Genomic DNA, 19,773 nt, shown 5'->3' with positions numbered 1-19,773 from the left:
TAGTAATATATATTATCTGTACATTTCATAGCACAGTGCCTGGCTTAGTAAACATTAGCTATAACTACCATCATTATCATTATCATTACTTATTCCCTTTCAAAATGAAATTTATAGTTCTGGGAATAGCTATTTCCTTTCATGAAGAGGCCTTTTTACTTGTTTCTCCAATCCAGTCTATCTCTAAGATCACTTAAGTATGCTTTTGATTGCAAGTAAGAGAAACACCAAGTCAAACTGACAGAGCTGCAGTTCTCAGAGGTAAAAGAAAATCAGAAGACATGGTCTGACTCTGTTCCTCTCAGTCATTCCCTGGGCGCTGCTCTTCTCTGACTGTTATTTTCATACTCATGTCCCTAGAATAGGATAACTTTCAACAGCAACCTAGTCTACATTCTTCTTCATTTACTTCCAGGTAGAATAGAAAGAGTCCCTGCCTACTACCCTTCAATTAGATCCTGAGATGTATACTGATTGGGAAAACTGCTTTGCTTGTTTGTTTGTTATTTAGTGGAAATTGATAAGCTGATTTTCAAAGTAAAGGAGCTGGACAAAACACATTATTGAATCAGGAGAACAGGGTAGGGAGAATTGCTGTAAGAGGAACAGAATGAAGAAGCCCCAAACAGAGTTACACATAAAGATAATTGCTACGTGAAATAGGTGTCTTGCAGATCAGTGAGAAAGGAAAGACTTTTTAATGAATGGTGCTGATTAAATCGAGCATCCACCTAGGAAAAAGTGAAATTACACACCTATCTCACCTCTTACACAGTAGTCTATTCCAGGTTAACTTAACCTAAATGTAAAAGGAAAAACTTTAAAACTTTACAAGATAATACAGGAAAGTATATTCAAGACCTTGGAAGAGGGAAGAATTTCTTAATCAAGAAACAAAAAAGCACTAACCATAATAGAAAAAGATTCATAAGTTTGCTTTCTTCTGGTCAAGATGGACATGTAGGTAGACACACTGAGCCTCCTCACACAACCAAAAGAAGGACAACAACCATTTAAAACCAAAAACAACCAGAACTGGAAGTCTAACAACCAAGGAGTTAAAGAAGAAGCATTCATCCAGACCAGTAAGAGGGGTGGAAATGGGTGGAGAGGACTCACGGCAATGCAGCAGCTGGTGGACCCAGTGAGGTGGCAGATTGTGGAGCAAGTAGTCCCACATTCACATGCAGATAAACCAGGGGGAGCAACTGGGAAGCGAGACAGACCATACAACCCAGGGCTCCAGCTCGGGGAAATAAAGCCTCAAACCTCTGATTGAAAACACCAGTGGGGGTTTAGATGGCAGCAGGAGAAACTCCCATCACTGGAGAGACCCACAGGGTCCTAGGACATACACAAAACCACCCATCTTGGAATCAGCATCAGAAGAGCCCAAATTGCTTGTGGATATCAGGGGAAGTGACTGAAAACTGGCAGAGAGCAGTGCAAGCGCCATTGTTCCCTCTTAGACCCCTCTGCCACATACAGCATCACAATGCAGCAACATGGGTTGCCCTGCCCTGGTGAACATCTAAGGCTCCGTCCCTTAATAGTAACAGTTGCGCTGAGACCAAAAAAAAAAAAAAAAAAAATTGCCCAAATGAAAGAACAGATCAAAGATCTAGAAAAAATACAACTAAGTGATGAAGAGATAGCCAACCTATCATATGTACAGTTCAAAACATTGGTAATCAGGATGCTCACAGAATTGGTTGATTTTGGTCAAAAATTATATGAAAAAATGAAGGATATGCTAAGTAAAATAAAAGAAAAAGTACAGGGAACCAATAGTGATGGGAAGGAAACTGGGACTCAAATCAAAGGAGCAGACCAGAAGGAAGAAAGAAACAACCAAACAGAAAAGAAGGAAGAAACAAGAATTCAAAAAAATGAGGAGAGGCTTAGGAGCCTCCAGGACAACTTTAAACATTCCAACATTTGAATTATAGGGGTACCAGAAGGGGAAGAGGAACAGCCACCAGTGGAAAACTTATTTGAACAAATAATAAAGGAGAATTTCCCCAATCTGGCAAAGGAAATAGACTTCCAGGAAATCCAGGAAGCTCAGAGAGTCCCAAAGAAGGTGGACCCAAGAAGGAACACACCAAGGTACATCATAATTACACTACCCAAGATTAAAATGAAGGAGAGAATCCTAGAAACAGCAAGAGATAAGGGGACAGTCACCTACAAAGGAGCTCCCATCAGACTGTCAGTGGATTTCTCAAAGAGACCTTACAGGCAAGAAGGGGCTGGAAAGAAGTATTACAAGTCATGAAATCCAAACACCTACAGCCAAGACTGCTCTATCCAGCAAAGCTTTTATTTAGAATGGAAGGGCAGATAAAGTGCTTCTCAGATAAGGTCAAGTTCAAGGAGATCGTCATCACCAAGCCCTTATTATATGAAATGTTAAAGGGGTTTATCTAAGAAAAAGAAGATTAAAAAAAATATGAACAGTAAAATGACAGCAAACTATTATTAACAACCACAGCTAAGACAAAAATAAAAACAAACTAATCAAACAACTAGAACAGGAACAGAATCACAGAAATGAAGAACACATGGAGGGTTATCAGCAGAGTAGGGGGAGAAAGGGGGAAAAGGTACAGAGAATAAGTAGCATAAATGGTAGGTAAAAAACAGACAGGGGGAGGTTAAGAATAGTATAGGAAATGTAGAAGCCAAAGAACTTGTATGTGTGACCCATGGACACAAACTAAAGCAGGGAATGTGGGTGGGAGGGGGTGTACAGGGTAGAGGAGAATAAAGGGGGGGAAGTTGGACAACTGTAATAAAATGATCAATAAACTATATTAAAAAATAAAAATAGATAAAAATAGAATTCAAATTTTCTGTTTATCGAAAGACCCTTGCTATAGACAAAGTATCAGTTTCCAAACCACATGAAGAATTCTCACAAATCAAGAAAAGGATATCTGGACTTCCGCCAAGATGGAGGCATAGGTGGATATCCATGCCTTCTCACACAACCAAGTTTAGAGACAACTAAATATTAGCAACAGAAAACACAGCCAGAACACAGAAAATTGAACTTTTCGGAAGTCTGTTAACAACAAATTCTTCAGTCTGACCAGTAAGGGGCAAAACCAGCAGCTGGTGGAGTGGGGTAGCACAGGAAAACTCAGTCAGACAGACTCAGGCGCGTGGAATCCAGGCGCAGGGTTGGACCTAGTGAGCGACCAAGCGAGTGACCAAGCAAGCAGCCGCGGGGAAACAGCGAGGGAGCAGAGCTGCGGGTTGACCGTGGTTGCGCATTTGTGCGTGGATAGACAAGCAAGGGAGTGGGCGATTGGACTGGGACCCAGCGGGTTCCCACAGCAAACAGCAGGGAGGGCACCGCCATTTCCCTGCTCTGACCCCACCTCCACATACAGCGTCATAACCCAGCGACTCTGAGTGGCCCGGTCCTGGTGAACCACCTAAGGCTCTGCTCCTACGCAGCGGTGCAAAACAGCAGAGGGTGTTGCCATTTCCCCGCTCTGACCACTCACCCACATACAGCATCACAACCCAGTGACCTGGGAGTCCAAGGCTCCGTTCCTCACACTTAAAGGGCGCGAACAGACCAAAAATGTCACAAGATCTCAAAGCCCCAGAGCCCATAGATCTAAGCAATGAAGAAATAGCAAAACTCTCAGACACACAGTTTAAAACACTGGTGATCAGGATCCTCACAGAACTGGTTGATTATAGCCACAAATTAGACAAATATATGAAGGCAAAACTAATTGAAATGAATGGAATTGCACAGGACACCAATAGCAATGAAAAGGAAACTGGGACTCAAATCAATGGAGTGGACCAGAAGAAAGCAAATAATGGCCAAACAGAAGAGTCAAGAAGCAAGAATTCAAAGAAATGAGGAGAGTCTTAGGAACCTCCAGGACATCTTTAAATGCTCCAACATCCGAATTATAGGGGGTACCAGAAGGGGGAAAGGCACAGCCACCAGTGGAAAACTTATTTGAACAAATAATAAAGGAGAATTTCCCCAATCTGGCAAAGGAAATAGACTTCCAGGAAATCCAGGAAGCTCAGAGAGTACCAAAGAAGTTGGACCCAAGAAGGAACACACCAAGGCACATCATAATTACATTAGCCAAAATTAAAATGGAGAGAATCCTAGAAGCAGCAAGAGCTAAGGGGACAGTCACCTACAAAGGAGTTCCCATCAGACTGTCAGCAGATTTCTCAAAAGAGACCTTACAGGCAAGAAGGGGCTGGAAAGAGGTATTCCAAGTCATGAAATCCAAAGACCTACAACCAAGATTGCTCTATCCAGCAAAACTTTCATTTAGAATGGAAGGTCAGATAAAGTGCTTCTCAGATAAGATCAAATTCAAGGAGTTCATCATCACCAAGCCCTTATTATATGAAATGTTAAAGGGACTTATCTAAGAAAAAGAAGTTAAAGAAACATGAACAGTGAAAGGACAACAAACTCACAATTATTAACAACCACACCTAAAACAAAAGCAAACTAAAAGGACAGCTAGATCAGGAGTGGAAACATAGAAATGAAGATCACATGGAGGGTTAGCAACAGGGGAGTGGGAGGAGAAGGGGGGAGAAGGTACAGAAAATAAGTAGCATAAACAGTAGATAGAAAATAGATGGGGGGGCAAGAATAGTGTGGGAAATATAGAATCTAAAGAACTTGAGACACATGGTCATAAACTAAAGGGAGGTAATGGTGGGGATGGGGGGTAGGGTGGAGGGGAATGAAGGGGGGAATAGAACAACTGTAACAGCATAATCAATTAAAAATTTAAAAAAATAAAAAATAAAGTATACTGCACTGAAAAAAAAAAAAAGAAAAGGATATCTAACCCAATAAGAAACAGAAAAGAGATTTGAACAGGAACTTCACAAAAGATGAAATCAAAGGTGCTCCCGTCATTAGTAATCAGGGAAATGCAAACTAAAATTTATACCACCTGATACAGACTCCAACCAGCGGGGTTTGTGTATTGTAGATGCAGTGAACAAATTCACATGGACTTCAGAAGTCCTGTGGAGAAAAAGGGACAGCACAGCTACTCTCTGGGTGAGAGAGCACCTGGACCCTTGCCTGGACAGGATTTTACTGCTTTTCTGGGAGCATTACCACAAGGCAGGTCTTCATTCATCATTGTCAGGCAGTAATGATCACACAATGGATAACATTTGAATAACTATGAGGGCTTATTCTGAGTCAGGGTCAGTTAGCTAAAGGACCATAAAACTTTGGGAAACTCATTTTCTGCTTGGACCCTTATCAGAAAATTGAGGACATTCTTAGCAAAGCAGGTTTCACAGAATGTTCTGCATTCTTTCTTAGGTCTGATCACCCTAGGGAACATTCCATCCCTACCCAGGGCTGCACGGACCTCCAGCATTGTTTCAGGCTTAAGTCAGGCAGGGGAAGTAAGACAGCCAAGAGATTAGGAGACTTCTCACGGAAAAAATGAGGACTCAGGTTATGTCAAAGCCAAGGGGCGTGGGTCCATCACCTCCTTTTTATATAGCCCCCCAAGTCCTTCCCTGAGGGCCCCTTGGTGACCATGCCTGTCTCACGTCATCCCTCCCTGAGGAATCTTACGGGTCATTGGCTAACTAATCATCCACCCAGGGCCAAGCAGGATGAAATAAAACGGAGCAGAGGTAGCACCCTGCCAGGGAGATAAGCTTTGTCTCCTTAGTGGCTTATGGTCCCAAGGTCTCTTACTCAGCCTTAGCCATGTGGCAGGTTACAGCTTTTGAAACCAGGCAAGGCAGTTCCCAACAGCCACCATTACAAACCAGATGTAAAATTTACAAGATGAGCCTATCAAGTATGGGGCTGGGACTATAAACCATATCAACTGCTCTGTTACATGGCTTAGCTTTATCTGAAAATAGGAAGATCCGTATACCCTATGACCCTGCAATCCACTCCTAGTGTTTAGAGAAACTGATGCAGAAATACTCAAAACTATATCATTTATGAGTAATCCCAAACTGGAAACACTTTTGGTGTTCATTAATACCATAATAGATAAAGTATTGGATAAGTTAGCCATTATCCTCTGTGATAAAAATAAGTAAATAATAATATCTAATATTTACAGGGTGCTTTCTATGTGCTAACTACTATTCTAGGGTTTTAAAAATATAAATGATCATTACAAATACTAATATAGAATTTACCATGTACTGTACTAGGAACTGTTTTAAACAGCCCTCATATATTTAGTCATTTTATCTTCACACTTAACCTATAAAGAGGTACAATTATTACTCCCATTTTTCAAGTAAGAACTTGAGGTCAAGAAGTTAACTAATTTGCAAGATCATACAACAGTTACTTGTAAAGTTGGGAGTTTGACTCAATGGAGCACAACCACTAGATATTACATATGGATCTAAGACAGAACCTTAAGAAAAACAAGCAGATAAATAATTAATAAGCAAAGGAAGGCTGAGGAATTAAAGAAAAAGAAAAGAAATAGGTGAAAAGAGAGGCAAAAGTGCATGTAGTTTCCAGTCATCTCAAAAGGAGGCTGTGGAAACTTGGAGCAGAGATTTATTTTTAATAAGAGTTTTATTGAGATATAATTCATATACTAAAATCCACCCTTCTGAAATGTGCAATTTAGTGTTTTTTATTACATTTAAAGTTGTACAATCTAGTAATCACAACTAATTTTAAGACCTTTTCAACACTCCAAAAAAAACCCCATACCCATTAGCAGTCAGTTCTCTCTCCCAGTCCCCCCTCCCTATCTTCCCACCCTGGCCTCAGTCCCAGGCAATCACTAAGTTGTGTTCTGTATCCATATGCCTCTGTGGGTATGACTATTGCGGGCATTTCACAGAAATGGAATCATAATATCTGGTCTTTTATAACTGGATTCTTTCACTTAGCATTTTCAAGTTTGGGATATGTTATATCATGTATTTCTTCATTTCTTCATATTGCCAAATAGCATTCTATTGTATGGTATACCACATTTTGTTTACCCAGTCGTCAGTTGATGAGGTCCTGGCTGGGTATTTCAGTTGGTTAGTGTTGTCTCCATAAACCAAGGTTGTGGGTTCAATCAACAGTCAGAGCACATGCAAGAATCAACCAATGAATGCATAAATAAGTAGAACAACAAACTGATCTCTCTCTCTCTCTCTCTCCCTCCTCCACCTCTTCCTTTCTCTTTCTCTCTCTAAAAAAAAAATCAATAAATTCTAAAATGACAACATCAGTTGATGAATATTTGGGTTTGTGTTGCCACCCTTCAAGGCCAGGCAGGTTCATGGTATTCGTGAAGATGGAAACATATTCACAGAGCCATTAGGATGTCTGGCATGCTTTTATTCATGGGTGGGCAAGCCATGCATGCTGCAAGCTGTGTGTCTATCTGCATGTCTCATGTTGTGGCCCCTGCTCCCCAGCATGGCACTCATCATGGCTCCTTTCCCCTTGCGTGTCTCTCATCATCATTGCCCCCAACAGGGTGTCTCTATATGTTTAAGTAGTAGAGGGGAACAAAGCCGGCAAGATGCCAGAACACTACATAATATAACATAACATAACATAACATAACATAACATAACATAATTCTGCACATGCGAGCTCACTTCATGTTATGGGAACAGTTTATCAGACCTGGTCTCAAGGCTATGCGAACACTGGTTATCAGGCCCCTCCAATGCTATGGGAACACAGCTTCCCTTAGCTACCCAGACACCTGGGTGAGGAAGCCAGACTGCCTCCACTCACCCTACGGAGTTGTTTCCACTTTTTGCCTATTATGAATAATGCTGCTATGAACATTGTATACAAGTTTTTTTTTAATGTTTTCATTTCTCTTAGGTATATACCTAGAACTTAGGGGTCGTATGGTGATTCTATGCTTAACATTTTGAGGAACTGTCAAAATGTTTTCTAAAGTGGCTACACCATTTTACATTCCCACCAGTAATTTACATGGATCCTAATTTCTCTACATTTACATGAATATATATATACTATTATAGTCACCCTAGTGAGTGTTGAATAGTATTTTATTATGGTTTGGAGTAGAGTTCTTCTCTGTAGGTGGACTTGACCTTGAGCTCCACAAAGGAAATCTCTTCCATCCTCAGCCTTCACACAGGCTCTGCTAAATCTCTCAGACCCCTGGTAGGAATGGTCTCCTCCTGCCTGTGAGCAAGAATAGGCTCAAGTATTTCACTTTCACTTGACCTCAGTTCTTCACTTTCCGTTGACTAAACTTGCCAGTTCCTTGAGTGAATAGATGCCCTCAAAAAAAGAAAAGAAGTTCACAGAATCTACCCACTATGAAGGTAGTTACTTTTCCTATGGGCAGAGTCTGGCCCTGCCCATTCAGACAGGCTTCCATTCTCATGTTGAGAGCAGCTGATTCCTTCTCCCCACTTTTCTGGGTTCCTCCCAGAGAAACACTCTCACCTCTGGAGGATTCTCTAATTGCCCTGGGAGGAATTTGATTTGCCTTTGTCAGGAACAGGGATTTAGGGTGGTTTGTTTTATACAGGGATGTAAATCCCACCCGCCACACAGACTCTGACTTCTGTCATTATAACACTAAAATATTCTCAGCCTGTCCTAATAAGAAGAGCCCTATATTAATGTTGCTGCGTAACAGGGTAATGGGTGTAAAGACTTTTCTTTTAGGAGGCTGTATTGATTGGATTTTGAGGGGTGGTCTCCAAGGATTACCCATGTGCCTGGTGAGTCAAGAAGAACCTAGGAATGTGCGTGCAGCTGGTATGTGGAAGGTTCTGTCATTGAAGGGGTTCAGTCATTTTTTCTTTCCCAGGAATGAGAGAGCAAGAGACACCAATGCCAAGGAGGACAAAGACATCCATGTAGGAAAGTCAAAGACAGGTCAGTAGATTGGAGAAGAGACAGAAGTTACTGCTGCTACCTCTGAGCCCATTCTTATGCTGTTCCATCTGTTTACACTGCTCTCCCACTCCACCTACCACCCAAACCTCTGCCACTGTCCTTCTGGGCCTCACCTACTAATCACACATGATCTTGGTCAAGAAGTATCCTCTGCAGCCCCAGGCCTGGCCAAGTGCCTCTCCCTGGTACTTCCAAAACATCTTGGGCTTGCCTCCAGCATAGCACTTACACATTCTGAGGTTATATTTTTATACCAGGGGCTGAAAACTCAAATGCCTACTGAGGCCAAGAATGTAATAAAAATAAATGAAGCAGATCATACATGAGAATGATTCTGGCTTTTAAACAAAAACAAAAACATCATCCATTTTTCTTAAGTCATGAGTTTCCCTTGACCTATCTTTTGTTTTCTTATGACAGCATCATAGGTACATGAAACATTTTACTTCTATCATAAGAAAAACAGTGCAACTGCAACACTGAATAGCCAGTGACTCCCTCGGTGTGGAATGCAATAGGGAGTGGTGGGGACTGAGGCCCACATTACCACATGGCAAAGCACATTCTGTGAGAATGGAGGCCCAGTGTTCCCAACTCTACTGGTTTTCAAAAGAAGCTGAAAACCTACATTTTTATTAAAACTAAAATCTTTACATCTCCCAATTATTTAAATGTCTGCAACCAGATCTGGAAGTTTTCGTTTTTGCTAGTAGGGGCCACACTGCTTTCCAGTAGAGGCGTGGAGTTGGTGTCTGCAGCCTCTGAGTTGGGATGAAATGCGCTGTCAGTGGAAGCAGGGGAGCCAAGCCAGAGCCCCAGCCAATACAGTGGGAGCAGCTGGACTGACCATCGCTGCTGCAGGATTTGCAGGCCATTAAGTTTTGCAAGCTGTGAAGCATATGGAGCCTCAAGTCAAACAAGTGTTTCAAAGTCTATCAAAATCTGTGAGGCTTACTAAACATTTTTGCTAATTCTTTGCTGCCTGCATGTGAATCCTGGAACTACACTTGAAGAGGGCCTTCAGTGGTGACTATTACAGATGTGACTATTACAAAATGACAAGACAGGAAGCAGCATTAATACTAGCTATCAGCCCTACTGCCAATAAAGGAAGAACCAGAGATGCTTATCAGTGAATTATGCTTTTAAATTTGCCTTCGATAGCAGGCAAAATCAATGAAGCTAAAGATTTACTAGAAGGTCAAGCTAAAAAATGAAGTAAATGTGTGATGAATTTCAAGTGCTTATTAGTGTATGTATATGAGTACCAGATTTTTATGATACCATGCCTCAAAGTTACAAATTTTAAAAATGATTGAGCACAAACTAAATCAAAGCCTTGGTATCAGTTTCTTGGTTTAAGTTTGAGGATTTTAAATCAGATTATAGAATGCTTGGAGATTAATGTTCAATAATTATGGGCAAATGCATACCATTTGAAAAGAAATTTTGTCCATTGCTCATTTAGCAAATAATTTGGTACTTACTTCAAGGCAAAGTGAACATAGTCTCTGCTCTCAAGGAACCCCAATCTACTGGGAGACTGACAAACTGGTAATTGAGCTATATGTCTAATTAATGTGTATTTAAATAAATAAATAAATAAATAAATAATCAAATAAATGTCTGCGACTTATTCAGAAGTTTCCAAGCATGCACAAGACAAATAGAACACTTCTGAAGGCTAGTCTCAGGCCACAGACCCCATGTGTACCAAGTCCCTGGTCTTTAGGACTTGGGATGTACAGTATTTAACTCTGAGTCCTCCCAAATTAGTACAGGGTCTAGTACAGAAAAAGCACTTGATACATTTTTGAAGAATAACAGCTGATATATATTAGTACTCACTGTGCACCAAGCTCTTAAGCACTTTACACGTATTAGCTCCCCTCATGTCATCATCACAGCCTTATGAAGCAGGAACACTTGCTGAAGGTTACAGGACTAAGAAACCAGGGAGGCAGGTCTCAGGTCTGACGTCCAGTTTCTTAGAAAGAGAATCTCGCACTTGGTGGTCGGTAAGGAATAGTGGTTAAGATCATATTCTTTGGGTTTAAGTTCCAGATTAGTCATTTTCTATTTGTTATCTATCTCAATCTGTAAAATGGGGATAATAAGAGCTAACTGTTCATAGGGCTATTGAAAGGATTAAATGAGCAAATAGGCATGGAGGAACTCATCAACTAACAATGACTATTCTTATTATCTCAGTATTTTCCCCCTCAGGGTTGTTCAGTCATAGCCAGCCACAACCACTGTAGCTCCTTTCTCCCCAATCAGGCGTATTCTGGTGGAGTATCTTGTTACTACAGAAAAGACAAGGGAGTCCTGTAAGGAGTCACTTCAGGTATCAGATGGCCGCCTGTGAGCCAGCCACACTTGACAGGAATGAAAATGATTAATCAAAACAAACGACAGTGCTCAAGGCAAGGGGCAAATTGTTCTCCTGCCTGGAGAACAATAGAGAAAGGGATAGTTATCTTGAGTCTAAAGCCTGATCCCCACTGGAGCCTTCTGTTTCAAATCCCCTTAAGGTTAGAGCCAACTTTCAGAAAGAATAATTAAATCTGGAAAAAAAAAAAATGGGGTCAGCAGGTCTCAGAGTGCTTTCAAACAGGAAGCCTCAGAGCTGGAGGAGGGAAGTAGCTGACCCCGAAGCTGCTTTCCTAGCATCAACCCAGAGAATTGCTCAGTCCCAGGAAGACGATATAAGAGCACATCTCACCAAATATAGCATGACCCTGACTTTAAGTCATTACAGTCAAAAAAATTGAATCTACTCATAAATTGACGTTTAAGAACATTTTTGGCTTGCTTAATAAAAATTACTATAATATTTAGTTTTCATATAAAAACAGAGATTGCATTCATGATAACAAAGAAATGAAATACCTAAGAATCAATATCCTGAGAGATATGTACAATCTATTTAAAGAAAACTTCAAAGTGTTATTAAAAGATTTTTAATAACTCAAAACCTAAACAATGTTCCTGCACATAAAAATTGTAAAGATATCAGCTCTCTCTGAGATCACTTATGATCAAGTCAATGACAATCAATATTTCTACAAACTTTTTAAAAAGAAGAACTGAACAAAATAACTCTAAAGCTCATTTGGGGAAAAAATAATTGAAGGGATACTAGGTCATTTTTTTATTCACTTATTTATTCATTTTATAAATTTTGCATTTCCCTTGACTTTGCTTTTATAGCTTTACTAAATATTTCACATTCCATAAAGTTCACCTTTCTGAAGTGTACAGATCACTGGTGTTTTAGTATCTTCTCAGAGCTGTGCCACAATCAGCACTATTGAATTTTCAAAATCCAAAAAGAAACCCTATATGCCCCACCAGTCACTCACCTTTCCCATCCTCCACCCCCATCCTGCCCCATCCCAGGTAGCTATTTATTCTATTTTTTGTCTCTAAGGATTTGTCTATTCTGAACATTTTATATAAATGAAATTATACAATATCTGACCTTTTGTGACCTGCTCCCTTCACTTAGCTTAATGTTTTCAAGGTTTCTGTAGTGAAGAATTTAACCTTGCCCAAACAGAGACCTGGCCTTTGTCCTCAGGTTCTGGGAAGTAATCTCTAAGCTCTTCAAATGTCCTGTTTAATAGGAGTGTCTTTGTTTGCCTTGGAGCCTTGGGTCATCGGATAGTCTTGAAAAGGGCATTAATCCCATTCCTGAGGGCTCCACCCTCACGATTTAATCATCCTCTAAGGCCCCTGCTCTTAACACCAGCACATTGGGGGTTAGATTTCAGCATATTTGGGGGAAGAGAGTTATTCCATAGCGGCACCCTTATCAAAAATCAGTTGACTCTGGCTGGTGGGGCTCAGTGGATTGAGTGCCAGCCTATGAACCAAAGGGTTGCAGGTTCAATTCCCAGTCAGGGCACATGACTGGCTTGTGGGCTGGGTCCCCATTATGGAGCATGTGAGAGGCAACCACACATTGATGTTTCTCTCCCTCTCTTTCTCCTTCCTTTCCCCTCTCTCTAAAAATAAATATATACATAAAAATCTTTTAAAAACTTTTTTAAAAGTCAGTTGACCACAAACGTGTAGGTTTGTTTCTGGACTCTCCCTTTTATTCCGTTGATCTATATGTCTATACTTACGCCAGTACTACACCATCTTGATTACTGGGAAGTGTGAGTCCTCCAACTTTGCTTTTCTAACCTACGTTTTTTAATAAAAATGTTCATACATGTACATAAAGAAGTTGATACAATAGTTCATTCAACACCTGCACAGTGCCCTCCCCCATCTAGGTTCAACAGTTATCAACATTTTGTGGTATTTGCTTCCTGTCTCCCTTCAACCCCTGCTCTCCCCACCTCTCCGTAAACACACACACACACACACACACACCCCTCTTTATTGTTGTTGAGTTAAACTATTTGAAAGCATGTTGCATACATTTCATCCCCAAACCCTTTGGCATGCATCTAAGGACATTATTCTTACTTATTCCTGCATACCAATGAGGGCATTAATCCTCCAAATAAAATTAGCCAAAATTTTATAATGTAGTCTCCTGTAACTCCATATTCAAATTTGTCCATATGTCCCAAGAATATCTTTTATAGTTCTCACCAGCTGAACAAAAATCCAATAAGCTTTTTTTTCTAATAAGTTTTTTATTCATTGCATTTGGTATGTCTCATCAACCTATTTATTTTCATGTATTCTGTTACTTTTTTTCTTTATAACACTGACATTTCAAAGAGTCTTGGCCACTCGTCCTGTAGAACATTTCATATTCTGGATTTTTCTGATTGTTTCCTGTGCCATTTATCTCGTTCCTCTAGCTCCTGAGTTTCCTGTGAACTGGAAGTTAGGTCTGGACTCATCACATAATGGAAGCACTGGGAGTTGGGCTGCCCCTTATTAGAAAGGCCAAAGTGATGACAGCCAGATCTGTCCACTATAAAGGTACACTTTTCCTTTTGCAGTTACTAAGTAATTTGTAAATTTAACCTTTGAAACTATACTTCACTAGAAACCAACACATTTAAAGTTTTTTTAAAGATTGTGAAAGCAAATGAAAGACTTCTAATAAGGAGGAACAGTGAGGTGGGGCAGAGCCACTTTTCACTAGAGAATGAATTTAAATAAAGCAGCAATAACTAAAGCATAATGACATCAAAGCATAAAATACTAGCATTGCAATAAAAACATGCATCATATAAGAGAAAAGAATGTGAGTTGGTAGTTACCCTGGAAATAAAATTGAGTTCAATTGTGTCACTTTACTATAAAATCTGAAGTCCAAGAAGCTTAATAAATGTTGTTAAAGCCAATTAAATTAAGTCCAGGAAATAATTATTACTTTTTGATATTTACTCTATGCTGGATATTGTTCTAAGCACTTTACATGATTAATTCATCTGATTGTCCCAACAACCTTATGAGACTAGATTATACACTTTTCTCATTTTGAGAGGTTAAAGAGGCAGCGAGAAAACTGAGAGAGAAGTTAAGTGACTTGCCGAGTGTTGGGAAATACTCTGCCTGGTTTCAGGAGTTGCAACTGCCCCCCATGGCTAAGGCTGAGTGAGCGATCTCCGGACTGTAAGCCACTAAGGAGACAAAGCTTGTCTCTGGCAGCAGCGCTGCTTCTGCTTCATCTATCTCTGCCCCCAACACTTGGTCAGTTAGTCAGTGATGGGTAAGACCCCTCAGAGGTGGGGCAACCTAAGCCAGACACGATCGTTTGGGAGGCCCTCAAGGAAGGACTCAGGGGGCTGCAATAAAGAGGGGGTGATAGACCCTCGCCCTCCAGCTATTCTGACATAGCCTTGAGTCCCCATTTCCGTCTGGGAGAAGCACTTTCTGGCCCTAATCCATTTAAGCCTAAAAACCTATGGCTGGGAAGGCGGTGCAGCCCTTTGCCAGCTAGAGCAGGATCCAGGGTGATTGGGCATAAGAAAAAGTTCACAAATTCCTGTGAAGCCTGCTTTGCTAAGAATGCTTTCATTCATATGATAAGGGTCCGAGCAGGAAATTAGTATGTCTCCCAAAGTTTCTGCAGTCCCCTTACCTGACAGACACTGACTCAGACTAAACCCTCAGATTTCTTTGGAATGTTATCTACTGTTTGATCCTCACAGCCTGACATTGATTGATGAGCTTTACTTGTATTCCTTTGTGTTCCGAACCTAATAAAAGCCATTGAAGAAGAGATTCTTTGTCCTTCTCCTCTGAGAGATTGACCACCTCTCCTCCCCAAGCAGATCATGTCTTGGTAGTTTTATTTTCATTTGTGGCGGACAGGGGGACTTTTGGGCAAAGTTGCCCCCACAGCCCAGGATGCACAACCAGTAAATTAGGAAGCTGGGAAAAGAACCCAGGGAAGCTGATTCCAGAATCCACTATTACTAATAGTGATACTTATAGTTACAGAGCCACAGCTAGTTAGGAATCAGCTTAGACCCTAGGTTCCCTGAGGACAAATTCTATCCTCTATCTGGAATACCAAGAGTAGAGTGAGTAGACTGTTCTTGAAACCTGGAGCAGCACCAATTCTGGCCTGCACTGGGCTATTTATGAGCTAGCCACTGCTAATTACCTGCAATAATGAGGAATGAATGCTGCAAGGAAGATCCAGCACAACTGAACACAAAACCCCTTTCCCCACAAATGTGAATAAGGTATTTAGCCTTGGGGTATAATATCTTCTTACTTTTGCAGTAGATTTGCCTTCTTAATTATGTTTTGCTAAGATTACTATTAAAGTCAGTTCCTGTTCTCTGTATACCCCAAGGAGAGCAAGGGACCACTGACTGGTAGAAATCCTTCTCATGGACATGCCTCTGTGAAAAATGAGAGTGGATTTTAAAAGCTCTTCCTTACCTCTTTCTTTCAACTCTACATCCCAGGTCTTAGTCTGTGTCTTGCTGATTTTCCATGTTAATTATTATAACCTTGTTCTCAGGGGCCTTCGTTGTCTCTCATCACCATAGAAACCCATTCTGCCTTAAGAATCATCTTTCCTGCCAGTTTCTTGGACCCGGGCTCTCTCAGTCCTCCTTCATCTCCAAATTACCTGCTGAATTAAAACTAAGCTCCTTGATCTTGGCTTCTGGGACCTTCTCTAATTTGCTCCTTTTATTCTCTTTTTAGAAATGATACATTCCTGGAGCAGAGGTTAAAGCAGATCACTGTCAACCAAAATATTAACTGTAATAGCTAATATATTTACATAGCTCATTAGAGTTGAGTTAAACGCATTCACCTACATTACCTCAATTAAGTGTTATAATCAAGGTATTATATATATATATATATACACACACACACACACACACACACATATATAAGGCAGTTAACATGATAAGCATTTTAAGTTTGATAAAATTGAGACAAAAGAAGTTGTGACTTGACCATGATAATACAGCTTATTGGTGAAGCTATAGCTTGAATTTACATCTTCAGACTCCCAGATCATGCTTGTTACCCTACACAATGTGATCAACAATCCTGCGTTGACAAAAAGAAATAATAATGGCTTTTTTTTTTCATTTGGCTTATACCCTGTGGCAGGCAAGGTTCTAAGATCTCCCCCAATGTCTTCCCTCACCCCCCCCCAATCCTGCACATCCCTTGGATAATCCCTGGGGCTGTGCATATGATGGGACATCAGTCCCCTGTAACAGCACAGTAGTCTTCCCTAATCCATGGTTTCACATACACAATTATGCCATTAAGTACCAAGATTTGCCAAAGAAATACACATAAAATCAAGTTAAGTAAAATCTGTTTAAACCTGTACCTGCAGTTTTAGAAATATTGGTATGAAAGCATGGTGCATTTTAAAAAAAAAATAATGTGCGTGAATTTTTTTAGCTCTGTCCACCGAAAAGCCTTCCAAACAAAAATCAACCCAGTTCCACGAGCACTCCGTGAATGAAAATCCGCAGCATCCAGACTTCTTTTCCTCTAAATATTACTTTCTTGCCTAAAGGAGGACTCCTTGGAGAAATGACTGATTCCAGGTCTGGAGCAGGAAAAGTATTAGATGAACCGGAATATCTTGTCACACCAGAAATAGAGTCATACTGAGTGGGTGTGGAGGGGGGTGCTTCTTATGCTGCTCAAACTGGTGTGTTTGGTTTGGGAAAATTCAAAGAGTGATACACTTAAGAGTAGATGCACATTCCTGTATGCATGCTATACTGCAATTGAAAGTTTGTATTTACTTTTTATCACGGAAAATTTCAAACATATACAAAAGTAGACTACCACAAAGACCCATGTCCCTGTTATCCAGCTTCAACAGTGATCAAAACTCAGGGCTATTCTCATTTCATCTATACTGCACTCACTTTCCTCTTTCCAATATTTTGAAGCAGATGCCATTTATATCATCTTATCAAGGATTATGTCTAATCCATAATCTATGTAAAACACAATCTATGTCGAACACATACAGTCAGCCAATGGTTGCTGGTGTCAATTCAACACCAGGAGGCATCCCTAATTTGAGGGTGCAGTGAGGGAAACTATTCAGTGAAAAGCAGTTCAATTGTGAGAGCACAGCTATGGGGTACCCACTAAACAGCTCTGCTCTGTTCCTTGAAGGCCTGCTTTGCACTTCTCAGAGACAGGAGGGAGCTGGCTGATATGGAGAGAAGTCCCCACAACATCTCTAATTGGTCTGTCCTCTTGTATATGAGGTCTCCAAATCTTCAGTTTGATTGGTCCAAAAGGCACTGTCCTGATTGGTCAGAATACAGCCACTCCAGTGGGTCAGAGCTGTTCAGCTCTGATTGGATTGGGGAAGGTCTTGGGTCTCTTGGCTGGAACAGGATTCCAGAACATCCTTTGTAAGGGCTGGCTCAGTCAGCAGAAAGAGTGCTGGCCTGTAGGTCACTGCAGACTCCTCTCTGAAGTAGAGTTTTCTGAGAGGCTCTTGTGTAGAAACAGTTGCAAGGCTGTTTGTTTAATTTGAGCACAGGTGTTTTGTTTTGATTGTATTTTGAGCCGTTAGCCACCAGAAGCCCTTTTTAACTGGTGTCTTCTTTCTCAGGTTCATAGTTCTAAAGGTAACTCACTAAGGATCACACAATACCTTCCCAGGAGAGTGTTTCAGGTTGGGGTCTGCTGGTAAGGGATAATATTTAAAGAATAATTTTGCGTGTAAACGTTTTCAGTATCCAAGAACTCTTCCTTCGCGTCTCACGGTTTTCTGTTTTAAAACTCTTCATCCTTTTATTCAATGTAGCTGTCTCAGGAAGTCTCTTACATTTGGGACTCCTGAAAGTGAAATGAGACTGAGTAGGGAATAGAATAAAGCAACTTGAAAGGCCGCTCCGCTTCGTTAACGCCCCGTCATTTTGCAGCGGACGGGGTGCATTTGCTATTCTTAACGGAATGGCTTATCCCAGCTTGCTCTGGTTAGATGGAAGCGAATTGTGGTATTCAAAGAACTACAAGTCCCAGCAGGCCCTACGACTAGGGCGCCTGCGTATTGAGCGTTCCTTCCTTTTCCTAACTAGCCCAGGAAAGACCCGCCTCTCGGTGCTGTCGCTCGCGCTGAAAGCAAGCGGAAGAAGATGGCGCTCACCAGGTGGGTTGTTAATTCGGGTCCTCGGTGCGGAAGGGTCTGGAAGTACCCACTTTTTTCATTTCTCTGTCCACACTCTCTGGGCAGTGACCAGGCCCGTGGCACAGAGCATCGTGGGCCGAGACCACCGCTAGGCCCTCCCGCCGGCCGTCGGGGCGACTAGGCCTCGTCGAAGCTGGGGTCTTTTCTGAGTGGCTTCCCGGGTTGAGTTTGCCCCCTCCCTAGGGCCGAAAGGAGCGCCGTGGTGAATAGTTCTGCGGCTTCAGCTGCGGAAGAGTCGTACTTGCTTTTCCCTTAAGCTTCTTGTGAGGGTCTGGAGAGCGCTCCCTCGGGTCCGCGGTTTGGTGGATGCGATGGGAATGTGAAGGGAAGTGGCTTTGGGGAGCGGAGTGAGGCGGGCGGGAGGCGACTACCCGGGTTTAACGGCTGTTTGTCATCTTAAATCTCTTTCTGGGCTTTGTTCCGAAACAAGGATTCCGGGGTTGGGGCCAGAGGTAGGTTAGAAATGGTACTGAACTGAGGTTTTAAGTTAGCCACCGTAGTGGCTGTTGTCTAATTCGCACCGCTGCTCTGCACTTAAACTTTGGACCTTAGAATTTCTTCCTGAGGACCGCTTCAGATTTCTGTTGTTGCTGGTTGCCTTGGTAACCGCGTGCAAAGTGGTCCTTGCCTTTATGAAAAAAGATGATTAAGTGGGAGATTCCGAGGACTTACGTAACTCCTACTAGTCCGCGCGACCTTACTGCCCCATCTAAGTAGAAAAACTTTCCGTGCAAACCCAATAGGGAGAGTTGAGTATCAAAGAGGTGTTGTGAGGAAAGGAATCGTTTTAGGACATCCGCCTGAGCTCCCAAAACACACTTCATTCTCGCACACACCTGTTTCCTGTTTGATGACAGTTATGAATCCTAAAAATTTTTGGATCAGAAAATTCTTTTGGGAATTGATTTTTGGTGACTTGCTCTATCCTAGGGCTTGTATATATACAAGTAGGAAATCTGACAGCCTTCGGCTGTAGGAAAGATGATGAGCCAGGTATACAGATATGAAACAAAGAATCCAGGATGTTCGTGTAGTATTAACCTTAAGTGCAAAAAGAATTAGATGTAATGAGCTGAATGGAGAGTTTCCTTTAGTAAATGATGTGGGCATCAAACATTCGATTGAGTTCCCTCTAGGTGGGAAGTACTGTGACAAAGACTAGTGGAGTTATGAGGAAGGGTTTTGTGGAAAAGGTGAAATTTGAGCACACACAGGAAAAGTACCAGAGATGATATGGGTA

The 19,773-nt window shown here is 41.4% G+C and overlaps 1 protein-coding gene and 1 pseudogene across 1 annotated transcript in view; both read left to right on the top strand.

Annotated features, from left to right (window-relative positions):
- Positions 1-9,684: 9,684 nt before the first annotated feature.
- Positions 9,685-10,125, top strand: LOC119049301 (mitochondrial import inner membrane translocase subunit TIM14-like; annotated as a pseudogene).
- An 8,304-nt stretch (positions 10,126-18,429) lies between these two features.
- SNW1 (SNW domain containing 1) overlaps positions 18,430-19,773 on the top strand; it is a 30,114-nt gene continuing 28,770 nt past the window's right edge. Inside the window, exon 1 of the mRNA XM_037145268.2 lies at positions 18,430-18,494. Coding sequence (XP_037001163.1) covers positions 18,481-18,494 — 14 coding nt within the window. The 5' untranslated portion in view covers positions 18,430-18,480. The remainder of the gene's footprint in view (positions 18,495-19,773) is intronic.

Source organism: Artibeus jamaicensis, unplaced genomic scaffold, assembly GCF_021234435.1.
Source record: "Artibeus jamaicensis isolate MK-2021 breed Jamaican fruit bat unplaced genomic scaffold, CSHL_Jam_final contig_851, whole genome shotgun sequence".
In the NCBI taxonomy this organism is placed as follows: Eukaryota; Metazoa; Chordata; class Mammalia; order Chiroptera; family Phyllostomidae; genus Artibeus; species Artibeus jamaicensis.
This window is presented reverse-complemented; position numbering and strand designations above follow the sequence as displayed.